We start from the raw sequence: 20246 nt of genomic DNA on the forward strand, positions 1-20246 counted from the left end.
TTTAGTTCATCCCGCGAAACGTTGAAGTATACCTATAAAAGGAAAATGGATGTTAGTTGATATAATAACGGAGCGTTTTAATTCGAATTTTTTATGAAGTATTTATATATATCTTTGAAAACATGCATCTTTCTCCTTCACTGTATTTTTAGAGCAAACCCGTGTTCCAATATCGTCGATGTGTTACTATAACGTATTTCTAACTCCCTGATCAAATCTATCAAGTTTCTTCAAAGTAGTTCTTTATGTATAACTCCTTAAATTCATATAAGACGTTATGGAAATATTTGGTTTGGAAATAAATGATGCTAAGATATATGGTTTATAAAAATGATTTCAATCCTTGTGAAAATAATTGTTGCTTGTTAAAACTCAGAAATGCATTACGTTGTTTGCAAAGCTTTCTTCTCATATATCTTTTCTATAAAACATCCTTTCCTTAAACTATTTATAAAGTCATACTTTAAATAGCATGTTTGTATTTCTATTATAACTTTAGCAATACTTATCAAGATATCTTCTTAAATATTATAAGATATTACACCTACATTTTTAGCCTAATTAAATTTAAAGTCCGGTCGGTCAACCATTGTTAATGGATCTTAGAGGATGCCTAATACCTTCCCTCTAGGTTAGTTGAACCCTTACTCAGATCTTTTGGTTTCGTAGACTTTAAAATAAAGTTGACTTTAGATAAATTACTTTAATTAAACTTAGGTGCCCTAATTCACCGTAAATAATTAGGTGGCGACTCTTAACTTCAATTAACCCCGGAATTGCCCGGATGTTATAAACTATTTTGACCCCGGTTGAAATAGGGTATAACACGGAGTTTAAGAGTAAAGAAGACTTTTAAATTTTGTGGTTGTTAACAAAAGATATGTAGAATGTATCAAAATGCCCTTTAACTTGTAGTCTAAAACATGTCATGTGAAAAGATGGAATTAAATAGTTGCCAAAAAAGAAAAGAGACATTTTTTTAAACAAACTAAAAAGAAAAGACAAACATTTTGAAACAAAGGGAGTATATGCTTATAAATCAACTTTATTAAAAGATAATTTAAAATTAAAAGTATCTTTAGATATTAAAATATTACTCCTTCCGTCTCAACATGTGTAACTTTTTCATTTTCATCTAAATAAATGATGTCTTTTTATAATTTTTAATATTAATTTTGAATCTTTCATTTTATCCTTAATGAGATGATTAACATCCACACAAATATTTATAATTTATTTTAAATCACAAAGTTTAAAAGTCTGCATTTCATTCTTAAATTCATGCCTAATTAAATACCTTCATATAAATTGAAATAGCTGGAGTGAGTATCTTTTTTACCGACTAAAGAAAAATGTATCACATCATGTTTCGGAATATAACAGAGAGAAGACAACACGTCTACTTAAGAAAATACTTGCTGATGTATGGACATAGACAATCGTTGCACTCGTCTAACCTCGTAGAGTAATACTTTGACTAGATTGAATACGTTTGGTGAATTCGTTGGGGTAGAACTTTCAAATGACTTAAGCTTTGCTCAGATCGAGATTTGGAGCGTTCAGAGGCACTCCGAAAAGTGAAGTCTTGATTGTGTTTCGTTTGCTCGGCGTCGAGGTATGTTAAGACTTTCTAGACTTCGTTGGAGGGACATTTTTGTTAAGTAAAGATTAAAAATGAAAATAATAAGGGATAAGGGCGTAACAACGGGGTCTCGTACCCGTGATGTAACGAGCATTCGTACAAGTACCGGTGACATGATATAGGTAATAGAGTACTGTGTAGTTATGGGTCGTGACCCAGGAATGCCAAAGCATGTGGGCATTAGCTGTTATGTGCTACTTGTCTTATATTTGACTAGTTTATTGTAATTGATACTTCAAGGAACCTCGTGCACTTGATAAACATGCTAGTAAACTTGTTGGTTATTGAGTCTGGAATTACTCATGAACTTACATGAACTTGTTGTTTATAAATCAGGAATTATTGATGAACTTACTTGAGTTTGTGGGCTGTTAAGTCTGAATTATAAGTGAACTTACTTGAACTTTGCTACATTGAATCCGGATTGCTGAGATATTCACTCTCTTATATGTTGTATTATGCATATACATTGACATGAGATCAGATATGAGTATAAGTTGAGCACGTGGAGATCATCCGTGCTGGAATTTGTGATATGTCGAAGGGAAATGGTTCCGGCGAGCGTTTGTAAGCCAAAGGAAAATGGTTCTTGCGAATGTTTGCAAGCCAAAGGGAAATGGTTCCGGAGAATGTGTGTAAGCCGAAGGGAAATAGTTCCGACAGTATATGGACCTCGCGAGTCCCCATGGATCACGAATCCCCAAAGATTATCAAGGAGTGTCTTGTATATACGGTTGAGATAGGATGATACTTGAGGCATGTCATTACATTATCATACTTATCCTTATTTGGTTATTTGCATTGTTGCTCTTACTTGAGTGAATGAGTCTAAATGCCCTACATGATTGTCTGATTATTTGATTAACTGGCTAGTTGACTTACTTGGTAATTGATTTATCTCTACTCTGTTGATTAATCGGTTCAGGTTAAGGTAAACCGGTAAAGATAATAAGACTTTTCTTAATACTTCATCACTACTTTTTTCATTGTCGGTCTCTGAGATATACTGGGTACATGTGGTTTCGTACTCATATTACAGTTGCTACACTCTTTGTGGTGCAGATTTGGTTATGAATACAAGTGGGTCACGTTTAGTGGTTTGAGTCTAAGATTGTTGATTTGGGAGATCTAGTGGTGAGATTGGATGATCTGTAGCCCAATCTCTTTATATCTTATTTATTTCTGTCTCTTTTACATTCCAAACAGTGTATTTGGTTGATTCAGACTTGTATTAGTATTCCTAATAGCTCTTGTACACACGACACTAGTCTTAGGTTGTATCTTGGGTTGTTTCTTGGGTTGTTTCTGCGTTTTGTTCATTATATAGACTTGATTATGAATTTTTCGTGTTTCCACATTACTTTCCGTTCATTTAACTTAAAATGAATCAATTGTTGATCTTTAACCTATCGGGTTGGGAATAGGTGCCATCACGACTTTAAATTTGGGTCGTGACAATCTACAAGCCACACATTTTTTACTTCGTTCCTGGAAAAAGGAGGCCTGCATTGTTTGTTTACTTCAATGTAATTTTTAACTGTTGTAATTGAGGTTTACAATGCTGTTGAATCATTTAATTTTACTGTAAGGCATAATCAGTGCCGGCTTGTCCATTAGGCAAGTTAGGCAATTGCCTAAGGACCATAATAATGGGGGCCCCAACAACTAATTTTTTAAAAATATTTAGTAGTTTAGGAGAAAAAAAATTGTACTAATTTGTTAACATAAAAAAGGGAAAAGAGGTGATCGTTTGAGATTGGAAGAGAATAAGAAGAGTGGTGGGAGAAAGATTGTTACTAATTAAGGCCCCTCATTAGAACTTGACTTTAGGCCCCCGATATGGTTGAGCCACCCCTGGGCATAATCGAATGTTTAATCATATTTATCTGTTCGATCCCTTGAAATCTCCATTCTTCTGGCATATGTTAGTTGGCTGGGACAGCTTACAAGGATGTTTTGTTTAAAAGACTCATTCTAAAGTTTCTTTTTTTTTTTTTTTTTCCCAGAAGTGAATGACCCTTTTTTAAGATTATGGAGAAATAAGTTTAAGCTTTATTAACAATGAATAAGAAGAGCTTTTGTTCTTGGATTCATGAATGCTAAGTTTGCTAATTTCTTGTCAAATAATTCCAAGAGCAGTTATTCTTATGATTCTGGTGAGGATTCATGTATCCTGAATAAGAAAATCAGAAGGGACCATATTATTTTTCCCCAAAGGTTCTTTCGGCTATTTTAGTACATAGATTGCTGGTAAGGATTCATGAGTGGGGGCTGTGTGTATAGTGAGGCTCGCATAGCTTATGTAATGGTAATTGCAGGTATGCAGAGGATCAGGTACATTTTAATACTTTCCGGGAGGAATCATCCCGGAAAAGTAATTTAAAAATTGAACCTAAGCAAACTGCAGCCAAAAGTATTACATCTTTAACTTCAGGTAAAAGCATTCATCACTGTATTGTAGAGACTGAATCAAAAATGACTATTTATTGGAGGTAATGAACTATGTAGACCTCAGAAAATTTTTCAAAAGAGAATCATCTCTACAATAATAAGACCTTGCTGTTGTTGATAAAGGTAGCAGCAAGAGCACATCTCAACAGCTAAAAATGTGGATTATAGATCATGCCCATTTTGACAGGTTTAGAAAACAAGATCTGCTAGAGAATCCAAAGCAAATGTATAACATCTAACATGCAACAAACCGAAGCTTCACAACCATGAAGTTGGTACAAAAGAATAGTCAGAACTTACATAGACATATTCAAGATTCAGGACTTAATTAGCAATAAAATCTAAAACTAGCATTCCTATTACGCTGAGACAAAAACTTGGCAGAAATTTACTCCTGGAAATTGATCACAGAATTAGTGGACGATCTCTGACAACCTAACAATTTCTTAACCATTGAAACAAATTTTGGAACAGCACATCTCTTGACCAAATCACCCACTACATACCTTGACTTCCATCTGGGAAGGGATAAAAACGATCAATAGGATAATATTTGTTACAACATACGAACATCTGTTCAATCTGTAAGTCCTAAAACCAAAAATTGGCAGCTCTCAGTAGTTGCTTCTCTCTTTTCCATGAGGTTTCTTCTGATTTGTTCCGTTCAGGGCTGTTTCAAATATTAAGTTTCATGATACTATTATTTCTTGGTACTCCTGTCTATATACGATTGGGAATTACATGGTAATATTGAACTAGAAGAGAAGCTTATGGGTTACAATGCTAATGAGTCACTTGATTATGTAAAATTCTTATTGCATTTTGAGAATGGAGACAAGGGATAAAACTACAAAGTTGTAATCATTATCTTTTGTAAAAGCTGCTTGAAAAAATAGCTAATGCAGGGAACAATGTAACTCTTCCACATTGCAAGAATGTGGTTATATCATAGGAAATGTTTGGAACAGTATCAAAAACTAGAAAGAAGGATAGAATATAGTTTGAGAAAGAGCTAGCTCTTCTCTTGCTATCTGGCTTGCAGAGGGTGATTTGCCTTCAGAGGTTCAATTGATGATGCTCGGAAATGGAAAAACAATAAACGACAGGTTATAAATGTCTTGAGGTGAGTGTGTTTCAATACAAAATTGACTCTCACCAGACATCTAATGAAGTTTGTTAAAAACCTCAAGTTTATAGTAGTGTAAATATAAAAACAGAGAACGCAACCCAAGTGTTAGAGCTACTAGATTACACAGCGGGTATAGCTAGGAGTATTTACAATAGGTCAGAATGTAGAGATTAGGTACAAATATGAAGGCAATGTAAGGTTATCAAAATAAGGAGCACATGTCAAACAATTACTCTGCAAGACACAGATTACTATCATCCACCATGAATAATTTGATTCACTTCTAGTAGTTTTACCGGACATAGTAATTTTTGTCATCAAGTAGGTCAAACACAATTCAAGATTGAGGGGAAACACAAGATTTTTTTTTTTTTTTTTTCCATCCACGGGTACCAAAGAGAATGAAGAAAATGAAACTATGCTTAATGAAGCATAATGCAAAATTTTCAAATCGTCATCAAGGATTAGCATACTTTGATTCCACTACCACCTGACACTTCTGCAAAGTACACTAAATTGGTTCTTCTAATCCTGTTTAACCAATCCCAGAACAGTAATTCTATTAAAACAAAGGGAAAACATAAACCAAACTATTTTTCACGAATTCAACCAACAGAGCTATGTTTCCTCAAAAATTTTCACAGCCACTTTTAAGTTGCCCCAGAAATTAAATTCTGCCTCAGAATGGAGAATTTAGGCAAATCAAGCAAATAGATCAAGCCAGATATTCTTATCATGACCTTGATGTTAAATACAAAAATTCAACAGCAATGTGAGCCTGAATCACAACTGATAATTTTTTATTTAATTATTTATTTATTTATTTTTATAATCAGTCACCACTGCTAAAAATTATTTAAGGTAAAACAAACAATGCAGGCCTCTTGATGCTATTGACAAAGCAAGTTTGCAAAACACAACATTTCATGCCGCCTAAAATAACAAATGTGGCGTGTCTTCTCATCTTAATAATTCCAGGAAGACAAGAGTTGCAGGAAATGTCACTGCACATGTGCAACGGAAAAGAAAAAAAAAAAACCAGCTTGTCGAGAAACCTAACTATCATAACATTTAATATGCCATAAGGGTAAGTTCAAAAGGATAGTAACTAGTCACATAGAGAAGTTAAGGATTCATGATTACATAAGCAACATATCCAAAACTCAATATAAGGTGACATTTCTTGCATCAAGAGACAGAAAACTACTAGAAGTCTAATGATGAAAGCTCACTCCTGGAAGATCATCGCACAATTGGTGGAGGATCTTGGACAACTAAACAACTCCTCCATCAATCGAAACAAATATCCCGACCCGCAGTTCATCGAACATATCTTGCACCTTCTTCTCCTTAATTTGATAATGAACTTCTCCAAAACCGATGCATTCTTTAACAGAAATTCTGAAAGTTTGAAAATCTTCTTGACATAGCCCAACTCAACATAATAGTCCAAGCACCTCCCCGAGGAGATGACAATCTTAACATTCTTGAGGTTGGGAAACGCAAAGCTTGAAATCCAACTGTGCAAATCAATATTATATCCTTTGGCCAAATCTCGTAACTCAAAGCAGCAATTGGAGTGTTCAGGCTGGAGACAAAATATAATCAGGACCAAATAATGGACGTTGCGCAAAAGTCAAAAGATATGATTTCACAGTAGAAGTGTCCAATACAGGAGAATTTTAAAACCAACAAATTTTAATGGTACTTGGGAAATGATTACAATTGTTGTTCGTATCATAAAGATTCATGGAGTATGTTACCCAAGAAAAGATTGATAGCGAGATTTTCCTTTTCGCTTCCGAGCTCATTTGCCACGAGAAAGCAAGACCAACCAAGCTTTACAGTGACATAAGCAAATCATCTTACTGAGAATTAAGGATATGTGTGGATTATTCACAAACTGAACATATGTAAAAAGAAGAAAAAAAGCAACAGGAAGTTACATATTTAGCTGATATGTCTATGTTGAGTGTCTCCACATGAGGCGAGGCTCGGAAAAGGCCAGCCACTCCATACAAATTAAAAAATTTCATATGCACCTCCACCGTTAGAGATTTGCAGTTCAATTCTGGAATCAGCACTCCTTTGAACTGCAACATGCACAGGACCTAGTGCAGTAATCCCAATGAAACTAGTAAAGATCAGACAAAGCAATAACAACAAAAAGGAGGTACTTCATAGCAAGAGTTAGTGATATATCTTTTGACGGTGTGATAAAGGAAGTACCGGACATTGAAAAGTTGTATGATAAAAAGAATACCGAACATTGAACAGTTGAGGAATGGATTGCAAAAGGACACAAATTTTGAGTTAAAAACAAACCTCAGTGAACCAAGTTCCGAGTGTTAGCTCATCTGCACAACTCAACTTTTGAAGATAATCTTGGACGAGGGTCCTAAAAACCTGATGATAGTCATGACAATTGTATTCCTCATCATCAATTTCTTCACCCAAGATGTCTTTGATACAAGTAATGTTGAAAGTAAGCTTAGCATTAACCATGGAGGACACATCTACAAGCCTACACTTGAGATCATAAAGATCTCCTTTAATTTCCAATTGCTGAAGATAAGGGGCAATAATTTCCAGGGAACGATCTCTCCCATAATCAGGCGACGAAAGAGGTTTCAACTTCAGTCTCTTTAATTTTGACGACCTAATGTCCAGGCGACTTAAACCATAAACACGACGTAATTCCATAGTTTCCAATGCAGGACAGCCTGACAGTAAGTTCACAACATGGTCATCAGATAACGTCATCCACTTCAATTTTATGCTCTTTAGAGACTTCCACGCTATGACCCCATCATAATTCAAGTAACACCCTGATTCTAAACTAATCAAGGACGAACAGGACCAGAAAGATTCAGGCAATGTACAATCGCTCTCATCACCTGAGATGAATACAATATTTTCCACATTTTTCTCAACAGCAAGACTAAGACATCGACTGATTCGTGGAATGTATTCACTCAGTCCACGACAAGGTCGCCAATTACTGCTGCAGTCGAGCTCTAATTTTTTTAATTTGGGAGAAATGGAATGAGCAAAAACAAAGTCAACAAAGGATACGGAGTTCCTAGTTTTCAGTAGATTTTTAATATCGAAAAAGAAGCAATCAACTGAAGTCCAGAGATAGCGCCACCTTTTAGAGAGAATGGATGTTCTAACAGCATGCTTTGTGTACAAAAAAGAGAGAATTTGAACAAGCAATGAGTCCGGTAGTTCACTGATACGGTCATGTAGGGTTTCTTCAACTACAGTCACTTTCTGTTTCTTCTTAGATGAAGGATTTATCAGAATACTACTAATACTGCAGAGCCGTCATATTTGCTGGAACAAGCCATGATTTTGGGTCCAGATGGATTTGAAACCCTCTCTTCTTCAAGCACCAAATTGTTTTTTTTTTTATATATATATCTTTGCTATCGGACAAATGGTTGAGAATTATTATGTGGAAATGACAAACATGGTACCTTATCTTGGTGGTATGCTCAAATAATCCCTTTTAAGTATCATTTTAACAGTTTTGATCCTTTAAGTTTATAAGAAGTGAGCAGTTATTATCTCCATTAAATATTTATCAAACTTTGATTGTTGAATTTTAATCGGAACTATTAAAAATATATATATATTAACCAGAAACACTAGAAACTTCTGTCAAATTTCAAAAATTACAACATTAAAAATCATGATAGCAAGCATGGACTTGCAGCAAGGAGTTGATTGAATGATCAACACATCGGTTGCTTCCACCTCTGACCACGATGCACGAAAAAATAGACCAAAATAACAAAAACTGCACCAATTTTTAAATAAGTTGTATTGTTTAATTCAATTATTAAGAATCTGTTTGGATTAACTTATTTTAGGTGCTTTTTAGCCAAAATACCTTTAAGCACTTTTATAGTGTTTAGATAAGATAAAAAAGTGCTTAAAAACACTTGTTTTTAAGCCAAAATAACAAAAATAATTCTAACTTATGACTTTTGGCTTGTAGGTCAAAAGTCATAAGCCCATCCAACGAGACTCTAGTTCAGCTAACAATTGTTGAAAATGAGTGATCTTGAACTTTTGACCCCACGCCATAGCATCAAAGGGCAGGACTTAGCAGACTTAGGGGTTTTTTGGTTGGAAACAAGTTATCCTAGGGATTAGTTATCCCAGAATTAGTTATTTCACCCTCTCACAAGAATAAAATAACATTACAACTAATCCTGATATTAGTTATACCGCGATTTTATCACAACCAAATGTGGAATAAACTCATCTCAAATTTAATGCCAAGATTATTTATTTCTTATCCCTCATACCAAACGAGCTGCGCACCGAGCAAACAAGGTTGAAAGCTCAGGATCACTCACTTCAAGGCCACCCTTTTGTTTTCCCAATCGACCCACCTATCCTTCTTCCTTCCGTGTCTAACACTATTTCTCGCTCTTGCACTGGCATATATTTTGGCATCCGAATGGTATTCCAATAAAATATCATTAGTTGACTAAAAAGAATAAGGAAATTTCAAAATTGGTGTATTTGATGTCGCAATTGGTACTCCATTACATATTATGATTTCACATAATACTTGGTGCTTCATTCTAGCTGCAATATTTGGTCTGAGTCCATCTGCGAGATGAGTTGTTTGGTGAATTACTTGAGGTGCAACAATTTGGTCCAGATAGGCGGATAAAGAATGTACATACTAAAGCTTGATGCTTCTTATGGAAATTTTGGCACTATACCGAGATGAAAGTCTTTCTGTGAGTGTTTTTCGTCCGCTTGATAGGATTGAAAAGAGCCAGGCTGATATGATGCATAAACCATGCATCATATTTGCTGGTTTGAATGCTATATTCGATATTCAAAGATTTACTCATTTGAAAAAATAGCTCTGTTTAATGGCCATTTTACATACTTTCATTTAATTTCTAACGTAGATAATTTGTTAAAAGGTATGTGTGTTCCTTGACAATCTTCAAAAGGTACATAATAACCATTTAATTCATACTAGTTGTATCTCATAGCTAGACAACGGAAAAGAAACAAAGCATAAACATGAAGAGGGAGACGTAAAATATAGGAAAAAGCAGGTTAAACTGACAAGCGATGTCTGGTGCACCATATATAGTTCCACTATATTCAATTTGCTTCAAATTTGAGGCTTGCCGAGCATATATAATGGTAACTGCTGGTAAAGCAGAAGAATAACATCTTTCGGGTTCCCTTGTCATCAATTAAAAAAAAAAACAGATGATTTTCTTTTGAGCTTGCCTTTGTAAAAAAAAAAAAAAAAAAAAGCTTCAGAGATGTGACTCTGGGCAGCAGGCACGAACAGCCCTAAGGAAACCACAACAAAGAGAGTAATAGTAAAACTTCACTAAAATGTCATCATCCTAAAATTTCTACCTCAAGAAAAATGGAAAATCAGCTTGCTTAATTTGCATCAAGTGAGGAAAGCTCCTTTGAAAATTGAACCTGAACAAGTGCAGCCAAAAGTATTACATCGGTAACTTCAACTAAAAGCATTCACTGTATTGTAAGACTGAATCACCATGACTTATGAGTTCATTGGAACTAAATGAACAGTGTAGACCTCTTCCTTACCAGAAAAACAATTCAAAAGAGAACCATCTCCCCAACAAAAGAACCTTGATGTTGTTGATAAATGTAGCAAGAGAACATTTGTTCTACTCTTCTTCTTGCCCTCTCACATTCTCCCCCATCCCAAAGTAATAACTTTTTTCTTCTTTTTATTTTAAAATTCTTTCTGTCATGAGCAAGGGCGAATCTACCGGTCTAGTTATGGATTCAACATAATCAATAATTTTGATACAAACCCTATATTCGTCTTCATGAATTTACTTAATACCTTAATATGTAAGAATAATCTGTTTTGAACCTAATAAGCTATCATATCCTAGAATATAGAACCCACAAATAGAGGGAAGAACAAGCAAAATGAGGGCAAAATCTTTGGAGTGATTTGCATTAGCTTGTAAATTTTAACCTTTATAGGTACACATTATAAGCTGTGATATAAGCACCCCTAAAGAAAGGATTGCCATCTTTTAGCTTAATGTATTACATAAAATAGTGATTGATACACTCTTTACCATTTCAAAAAAAAAAAAATACACTCTTTACAGAACAAATTGCATACAACAATCTCTCATGAATGACCTATAGCAGGATCCTGTTAACAAAGAACTTCAAGCCGCTACTCGGGACTGCACTCTTCTCTGCCTACCTTAATTACTTTTGAAACTGAAGAACTGGAAAATATGGATGACCCTTCATTTTGTTGGAAGCTCGTTGAGGAATAGTGGCCTAGAATCCTAACCTCGAGTCACTTGGGTTGAGGCAATGCTTTAACCTCGACATTGAAGAGACACAACAAAGAGATGTTTTAAGCTGATTAAGGATCTTTGTAGTACTCCACACGATTCAGTGGAGGATGTTCTACTTCTATTTAAGTACTATTCAAATTAAGGATATTCCATCGAATCTTGTGGACTCCAAAGTCTCCTTCAAGGTCAAGATTAAAGAACTGTTCCTCAATGGCTTCTACACCACTATTCCTCAGTGAGTTTCCAACAAGTCAAGTGAGGCAATGAAGATAGATATTATGCAATTTCTGCTGCATCTATATTTTCCAGATCTGGTGTTTCCAGAATCTTAAATACAGGGACAAATAAGACAGATCTGACAACTACGCCTCAATCCCAAACAAGTAGAAGTCGGCTATATGACAAAGTGCAATATACAATTATGAACTGCAAACTCGACAAGAAAATTCCCAAAATATCCCTATGAACAAAGAAAAAGAAAAGATACCTCGGTAATGAAAACCATAAGGGCTGGTACTGGCTTGATTCAATTGTGAACAACTGCCCGACATAAACACTGCTTGTAAGTCTGAGGACCTTCAGTAATATATTATACTCACAATCACCGGCATAGATGAAACAGTCCACAGAGATTTCTCAACCAAAGATGTTATCATCAGGATAACAAGAAGTATTACTGCATACTACTTTATGCAGGTATGAGGGAGGAAAAGGGTGTTTTGACCATGGAACTGAATACACCAATACTGAAATATTAAGTTCAATCCAAATTAACTGCAAATAACTACTGCTGGTGCTGAAGTAATATATCCTAACATTAAGAACAAGAATTGTTTATCCGTGTAACATAAAAGGGATAAATACTCAAAGAGAGAAGAACCTATGTGCTTCCTAAAGAAAACAAGCTTTCTCGGTATGTTTCAAAAATATCAAGTATACAAACATTTTTCACTCTTCTAAAGCAGTTTCTTTTGAAGTCATAGAAGAAAACATCATCAACATCCCTAAATATTATTTCTTCATTCCATGTCCCGAAAATAGACATGCTTTTCCCGGACCCAAAGTTGACCAAATTAATGCTATACTCCTTCACCCAAATACAATTCACTTTATCCTTGAGTATCCACAGGTCTAGAATTGAACTCTCGCGAAAGTGATCTTCGTCTGCCAGACAAAGCATCCCTTTCAAATCCAACATGCTCAGGCCAGAAAGAGTCTCAAAAGATGATGGTTGAGATCTAGTTAGAAACTTTTCATTTTCAAAGTCAAATAAAAAGATACTATTGGATTTGCACCAATAAGTAGTTGACCCAACCAATACATACATTCATTTATTAACAGCCCTTGCAAGAACGGACGATACGGAGGCATGTCAGTAATTTGTTTCCATCTACTATTAGAAACTCTACCAACCCCATTTATGGTGAACACCTCACATCTGAGCTGTTCAAGCCGAGGATACCTACGACGAGATGCAGAACGCCTATAGAAAAAATGCACCACTTTGTATTCCTTCTTTGAATGTAAATATCCAAACCCAACATGCACACTTCTAGGTACAGGGTAAGCAGTAGGTGAACATTTTGGCAATTTACACGATTGTTGCATTGCAGGATTACACAAGTAAATAAAATGATCTCCTGTTGAAACGCAAACTAAACCATAGCACACAATCCAAGAGCACCAAAAGAGACCAGGCAGTGTGACTGCGTATGATGTTAGGATTTAAAATCCCAAATCCGACTTCTCTCTCCCAGGAAAGATTGGAGGGTCACAGCTGGAAATACCAATCTCCTTAGACGGAACCTACTTACTGTGATGTAAGCGAAGAATAAATAACACACACAGATTTATAGTGGTTCACCCTCGATGTGAGAGCTACGTCCACGTTGCTTTAGCTGCGATCTTATTAAAGAAGAAATATTGGTGTTTACAGCCTTTTTTTCCCAATGACACTCATTTTACCACACAAAATTCTCTCAAAGACCTTCTCTTACTTAGGCCTTTCACTAAGAGTATTTCTCTTAGAAGGGATGTGTTTCTTCAATTTGGTGTGTTTAGCAAATGAGAAAGCTTCCCTATTTATAGGTGTGAGATGAACCTATTGATGTCATTGGTGACTCGGCAAGCACTTGACAATTTGCCAAATACAAGGAAGATGTTTTCTTCCTTAAAACAAGGAAGTGTTTCTTCCTCAAAACAATGGAAGTGTTTTCTTCCCCCCTAAAATAAGATCCACAAATCTCCCACTTGAAGACTAATTTTAATTTGTCTTCACACTTTGATCATCTGTCCTTTCTCTGTATATTTCCTCCTCTTTATTGGTTTTCATCTAACAAAAATAGCCGCAGATAACTGTTTCTTCTTAGCGTTTGATGATGAACATAAAGTCAACTTATCAAAACTCGCTATTCTTTCGCAATTCCCGTAAACACATAATTCTTTTCAACAATTTCTCATAACGTCCATTCCTTTATCGATTGAGTAGAATGTACTTCTGTTTATATCCTTCATTTCCTCTCTTACAACCATGTTACTTTAACTAATACTATTTAGATTCCTTGTCTGAAACATTCTTTTATTATAACCGGATGCAAAATTCTCAAAAAAAGTATAATCCGCAAGAACATATGTAATTTTGCATTAGGATTGAATGTTTTAATTAAGCATAAAGTGTGATTTCAAAAACTAAATAAAAAGTATTATCATTCAATAAACACACCATTTTCCATCTTTTGAATACACTAAATTTCAACAAAAAGTCACGTAGTATCTGAGGGATTAGGTAATATTTCTCTTCTGAGAGGGAAAAAAAAAAACTAAATCAGTGTCTACTTTAAGCCAGTAATTAAGTAAACATTTTGTTTTTAACTAATTTCAAAAATTTCTGCAATGAGAAATATAGGGTATCCAAAAGTTTGCTTCCTACGATCCTTTTATTAATGTTTTCGAATTAATGGGAATTATTTGCATTCTGCGGTACTTTTCAATGAAACTAAATAAAAAGTATTATCATTCAATAAAACTCTGACCACTTTACTAGTCTCCGAATGCAGTCACAACCTTTAAAGCATACTTCCAACATCGTTGAACTTTAGTCTTCACTAATTTGTCAAATTGGGGTGTGGTGTGGTGATGATGGGTTGGGCTCTTAATTTTATATTGAGGGAAAAAAAAAAAGCTTTAAGTGATCTCTACTTAGCGACACTTTTGGCCCGTTTTAAGATTTACTTAAATTTGGGTTTATTGCTTGAATTTAGTTTATTTGTTTAATATATACACTTTTCTTGTATAGTAGTCTTATAAGTTTGTGGTGTGTTCAATATGAAGGGAAATATTTTTCACGAAAAATGTTTTTCTCGAAAAATATTTACCACGAAAATTGTTTTCTTAAAAATATTTTCGCGAAAAATCGAAAAAAATAATTTTCGGGAAAATATTTTTCGTAAAAATATTTTCCAAAAAAATATTTTCTAGAAAATAGACCACGAAAACTCACACCCGTTTTTAGTCCATTTCAGCCGATTAATTTCGACGGAAATGACAACTTGACCCGTTTTATTACCTCGGCCCGTTTTTGTTAAAGGTCAAATACGTTTGAACCGACCGTTTTGACACCCCCAAGCTTGCATTGGCTCCCGGTAAGGGATGCCAACCGATCAAATCAATTTTCACAGAAAGATTGATTTACAATGGACATTTACGGGTTTGCTTTTTTCCCTTTAGATTTTTATGAGTTGTTCAAAGAGTAAATACCTATATGATGCGGTCTTTCCTTTGCCACGTTGTGGCTTCTTTAACGACGTCGTACTCCCGAATGAAAAGGAGGAGAAAACTGAGAGGTTCGGCACATATAAATAATCTTAAATTTCTTCTCGAAGCTGAGGGTCGGTTTAAAATTTCTAAATCACGACGACTGTTTTTTAAAATCTATTGGAGGGTCACTTACCAATCTCCTTGAAATAGTAAAAACTAGTCAAAATTACAAGTGTTTACAACACTCGTCACTACAATCCCGTGACACTCGAACAAAAAAGTCTTACTTAATTTCACTAAGTATTTCTCTTAGATTTTCTCTCTTTGGGATGTGTTGTCTTCTTTTGGTGTGTTTAGCAAATGAGAAAGCTTCCTTTATAGGTGTGAGATGAACCTATTGATGTCATTGGTGAAAAATGACATTTGCAAATACAAGGAAGATGTTTTCTTCCTTAAAACAAGGGAAGTGTTTTCTTCCTCAAAACAAGGGAAGTGTTTTCTTCCCTAAAATAAGGGATGGACCCAACATATGATTCATTTCTTTCTCTCTCCTCCTCTTCCGGGTCTACTGTAACAAATCGTAGCGCGCACCCTAACCCCAATGAGCTGCGATCCATAATAAGAAGTTGGGGAGCTTTTTCAGTCGATTGTTTCAAGTTGTGTGAATAGAAAGAAGGACTAATAATAAGGTCATTCCACGACTTGGATACACACCTTAACATGGATAATGTCTTCACGGGGCATCTAACAAAAATAGAGGTTATAAGATCAGCAGTCAACTTATCAAACTCGCTATCCGCAATAATCCCTTTCTCCTCTGTATATTTCCTCCTCTTTATTGATGTTTTCATCCTCTTTTTAGGCTGCAATGTCGCAAAAAAAGTTAGCCGCCAGAGGTAATATTTGCATAGGATGAACATAAAGTGAGATTTTTAATTCTTTCGCATAAACACATTATTCTTTTCAACAATTGTCAAGACTTCTGATTTAGGTATCCTTCATTTCCCTTTCTCTTACAACCAGTGTCTACTTTAACTAATACAAAAATTCTTTATAATGAAAAAATTCTCAAAAAATATAATCCAAAAGCTATTCTCAATTATTCTTTTTAATGTTTTTGCCGGAACCTAACTTTTCAAAAACTAAATAAAAAGTATTATCATTCAATAAACGGACCACTTCACTTCTAACTAAAGAAACAAAAGTCTAATCTAAAATTGAGGTAACTAAAGCAGAAAGCTATACAAAGAGTAATTAAGTACCATTTTGGGATTTTTGTTTGGAGTAACTTCCATATTTCACAATTAATTTCTGCTATTACGAGAAAGAGAGGGACTGGGCTTTGCTTCCCCTTTTATGAGTTGTTCAAAGAGTAATTATTGCATTTTGCGGGCTGTATAATGAAAAGGAGGAGAAAACGACATAAATGATCCTTTAACTATGAGGTAGATTTAAAATAGTCTTTTAACTATGCACTTAACAGTTTTGGTCCTTTAAATTTATAATAAATTTAAAAAAATGGTCCCTTGACTATGAGGGTAGATTAGAATTAGCCTCTTAAGTATGTACTTAACAGTTTTGGTCCTTTAAGTTCGTCAAAAGTTAATATTTTTAGACTTTTAGTCTCCAGCAAAATATTTATTGAAATCTGTTTGTTAAATTTGACGAGAATTATATAAAAAAAAAAAAAAAAAGGAAAATTAGCGAGAATTCACATTTAGAGGTACACGTTACATAAAAAAAAATCAAATATTTAGGACAAAACCGACGGACATCCGTCAATTAAAGGGAAAAAACCGAGGAAAACCCAACAGATTTGTTAATGTCAGAAAATAGAGTATCGGAACACAAAAGCCTACAAACTCTGTCAATACTTTAAAACCGAGGAAGTTCGTCAGCTAAGTAAAATACACCACACTTTACTAATAAATTGGAAATAGTAGAAACTACAAAAATTGTCACTACTAAAAGCAAGCGAAAACCGACAAAAAGCCAATGATTTTTTTTGTTTTATGAAGACCGACGGATCGTCAGTTATTTTCGGGTAAAAATGCGCAGAAACTACTTTAAAGAAAATCACTATAATTGAGGTATTTATTTTTTTTGCCGGAGACTAAAAGTGTTAATTTCTGGTGAACTTCAAGGACCAAAACTATTAAGTGCATACTTAAGGAACCATTTTAACCTACCCTCATAGTTAAGAAATCATTTTTGCTAACTTGTGGCAAACTTAAAGGACCAAAATTTTTACGTGCATAGTTAAGAGATTATTTTGAACCTACCCTCATAGTTAAAGGACCATTTATGTCGTTTTCTCTGAAAATGAGCTTTAGTTTATGATGAATTCAAATAATTATAAAGGATAAAAAATTAAAATATTTAATCAATGCAAAACAACTTTCAAGTCAAAGTTGTTTTGGCTCCCAAACGTTTCAAATAGCTGAAAAGAGCTTAAAAGTTATTTTCAATTGTATCCCAAACTTGGTGTTTGATTATCATATTGTAATAATTTTTTCAAATCCAATTTGAAGTTGTTTTTAAAATTGAAAAAATGATTGTCACTAATTTTTAAGTGATGTTATTTTCACTCATAAATTTCAACATTTTCGCTAGTTGAATTTATGTCCAAACACAATTTTGATTTCTAAAGTACTACTTTTTCTGAATATCACATTTTTTCATGTCCAAACGCGGACTTAGATTTCTTTTCTTTTACCATCTTACATAGTTAGATGTGAGAAACAGTTCCTATTTGTTGCTTTTTAACTAGTCTACTAGTCAAGAAAAAATAAGTCGTTTTGCCTGTTCTTTTTGGTCTAGTGGGGTGAAGGTTTTCTCGAGTTCAAATAGTTAATGAGTAGATTGATAATTACTACTAATGTTCACATATGGTTTTGAAATCCCAAATTTGACAGTAATGTTTTTGCACATATGGTTTTAAAAATCCCAGATTTGACTCCGACTAACAAATATATACTATACTAGATGATTGGTGCTCGTGCACGACAAAACCTTTCGCTTGCTTTTGAGTATATATGGGTGTGGTAACGTCCTGGACATGTTGTGACTCACAGCAACAATAGTACAAGGTACATACAAAAGGTAGGATGGATTTGTATTTGAATCCAAATCCACTGCTTCCTTTGTGAGTAACATGTAAATTTGGGTTCTTGGGATTACCTTTGTCCAATGTTCGAATCCAAAATTGGCGTTGAAAAATATATAAATTGTTGAGGTGATATTAGAATTTAGATGTCCAAGTCATCGACCTATTGAGGTGATAGATTGGTTAGACTTTAGAGTATGGAACTAAAATTCACTACCCAGAGGGTTTGCCAAAAAAGTAAGACTCAGGGTGTGTTCAGGACGGAGGAATGTTTTTCAATTTCTCATGTTCATTTGCTCAAAATTTTTGGAAAACAATTTCCTTAGGAAAAAAATATTCTTAAAAATGGGGAAAATGACTTCCCTAATTAAAATAGGGAAAACAAATTAAAATAGGGAAAACAAGTCCACAGGTGATATTTCACCAACCATGCAACCCCCAAACTACCAAACTCCAACCACTCCCACAACCTATGCACCACCCACCCCCCACCCAACCCACCCCCACCACTCCCGCAACCCATGCCCCACCCCGCACCCTAAAGAAAGAAAAAAAAAAAATCTTCTGGGTTTTCTACACCACCACATCCCTCCCTCCCCCCCAAAAAAATCTTTTTTTATTTCTCTTCTGGGTTTTCTACACCACCACATCCTCCCCCACCCAACTCCCAATTTTTTTTCCTTAAAAAAAGTTTTAGAAGTTTCTTTTTTTTTATTTTGTCACCCCACGACCGCCCTTCCGATGTCACGCCCCGAACCATGGCACACGAAACACGCACTCGGTGCCGTACTGCATGTGACCGAGCGAACCACGGCTTGCCGAATCATCATGAGGCATACATGAGCGGAAATATAGCATGAACGTCATGAGCTTTTATAAAACATGAGATGTCATAATAATTTAATGAAATACTTGTTTAAATCATGATCGGAAATAACATAAGTTGAGCCAAAGATGGCTAAACACCTTGCATGTCTAACATAACTAAACTGACTAGTCTATGAAACCTCTAATCGTGAATCCTGACTGAAAAACATACTTGCTGGGACAAGGCCCCCAACATACCCTTAGATGCAGACTAATTAACGAATAACAATGTCTAAACCCCGAATGAGATGGGGCTCACCAATAAGCTGGTACGTGCAGATCCTGCGAGCAGGCGTCGTCTGTAGAACCGTGCACGCATCGTGAAATGCGCCCCCGGGCAATAAAAGGGGACGTCAGCACATTGAATGTACTGGTATGTAAAGCAACTGAAAGAAATAACATGGGACATGGAATAACATGATAAGAACTGAAACTGAAAACCTGGACATGAGCATGAGCATGAGTACATGTATATATAACATAAGTAAAACATGATAAGTAGGGAGAGCATTTCATAAACCGACATGTGATATCACCACGTGGGTACGTGGAGTACGGTCCTCACCGCGACCGCCAGAGCCCCATACCTTGCCGAGGTATAAGATGGTATCGTGCACGATGGATCCATTCAGTGTAAAATTAAGGTATCGTCCTAACTGGGTGGAGCGATCCTTGTCCTACGGTGGCTACGTAGTTTCAGGCTATCTGAGCCTTCTCGGTAATTCGTGCAACTCCCAAAAACATGAACATAATATAGTTGGCTAAAAAGCCCATGATTTTGGTGAATTAACTTGTACTTGTCTTGTAATCATGATTTCACGAAATAACATGTAAACATGGTTTCATGAAATAACTTGTATTTAGCATGTATGTATCTTGAGTCATGGCATGAACATAGTTATAAAATACAATTCCATGAAACTTGTAGACATGTAGGATATTCGTGAA

At 35.1% G+C, this 20246-nt stretch overlaps 1 protein-coding gene and 1 pseudogene across 1 annotated transcript; both read right to left on the reverse strand.

Annotated features, from left to right (window-relative positions):
• Window positions 1-7174: 7174 nt before the first annotated feature.
• Window positions 7175-9314, reverse strand: LOC132034874 (F-box/LRR-repeat protein 25-like). The gene is made up of 2 exons (XM_059425214.1): window positions 9271-9314; window positions 7175-8538 (listed from the first exon to the last, which is right to left on the reverse strand). Exons 1-2 carry the CDS (start codon window positions 9312-9314, stop codon window positions 7536-7538), a joined length of 1047 nt encoding a protein of 348 aa, XP_059281197.1. The 3' UTR covers window positions 7175-7535.
• A 2588-nt stretch (window positions 9315-11902) lies between these two features.
• On the reverse strand, window positions 11903-16706 carry LOC132033762 (F-box protein At3g07870-like; annotated as a pseudogene).
• Window positions 16707-20246: the final 3540 nt, after the last annotated feature.

This window comes from Lycium ferocissimum, chromosome 10 (assembly GCF_029784015.1).
Source record: "Lycium ferocissimum isolate CSIRO_LF1 chromosome 10, AGI_CSIRO_Lferr_CH_V1, whole genome shotgun sequence".
Taxonomy (NCBI): Eukaryota; Viridiplantae; Streptophyta; class Magnoliopsida; order Solanales; family Solanaceae; genus Lycium; species Lycium ferocissimum.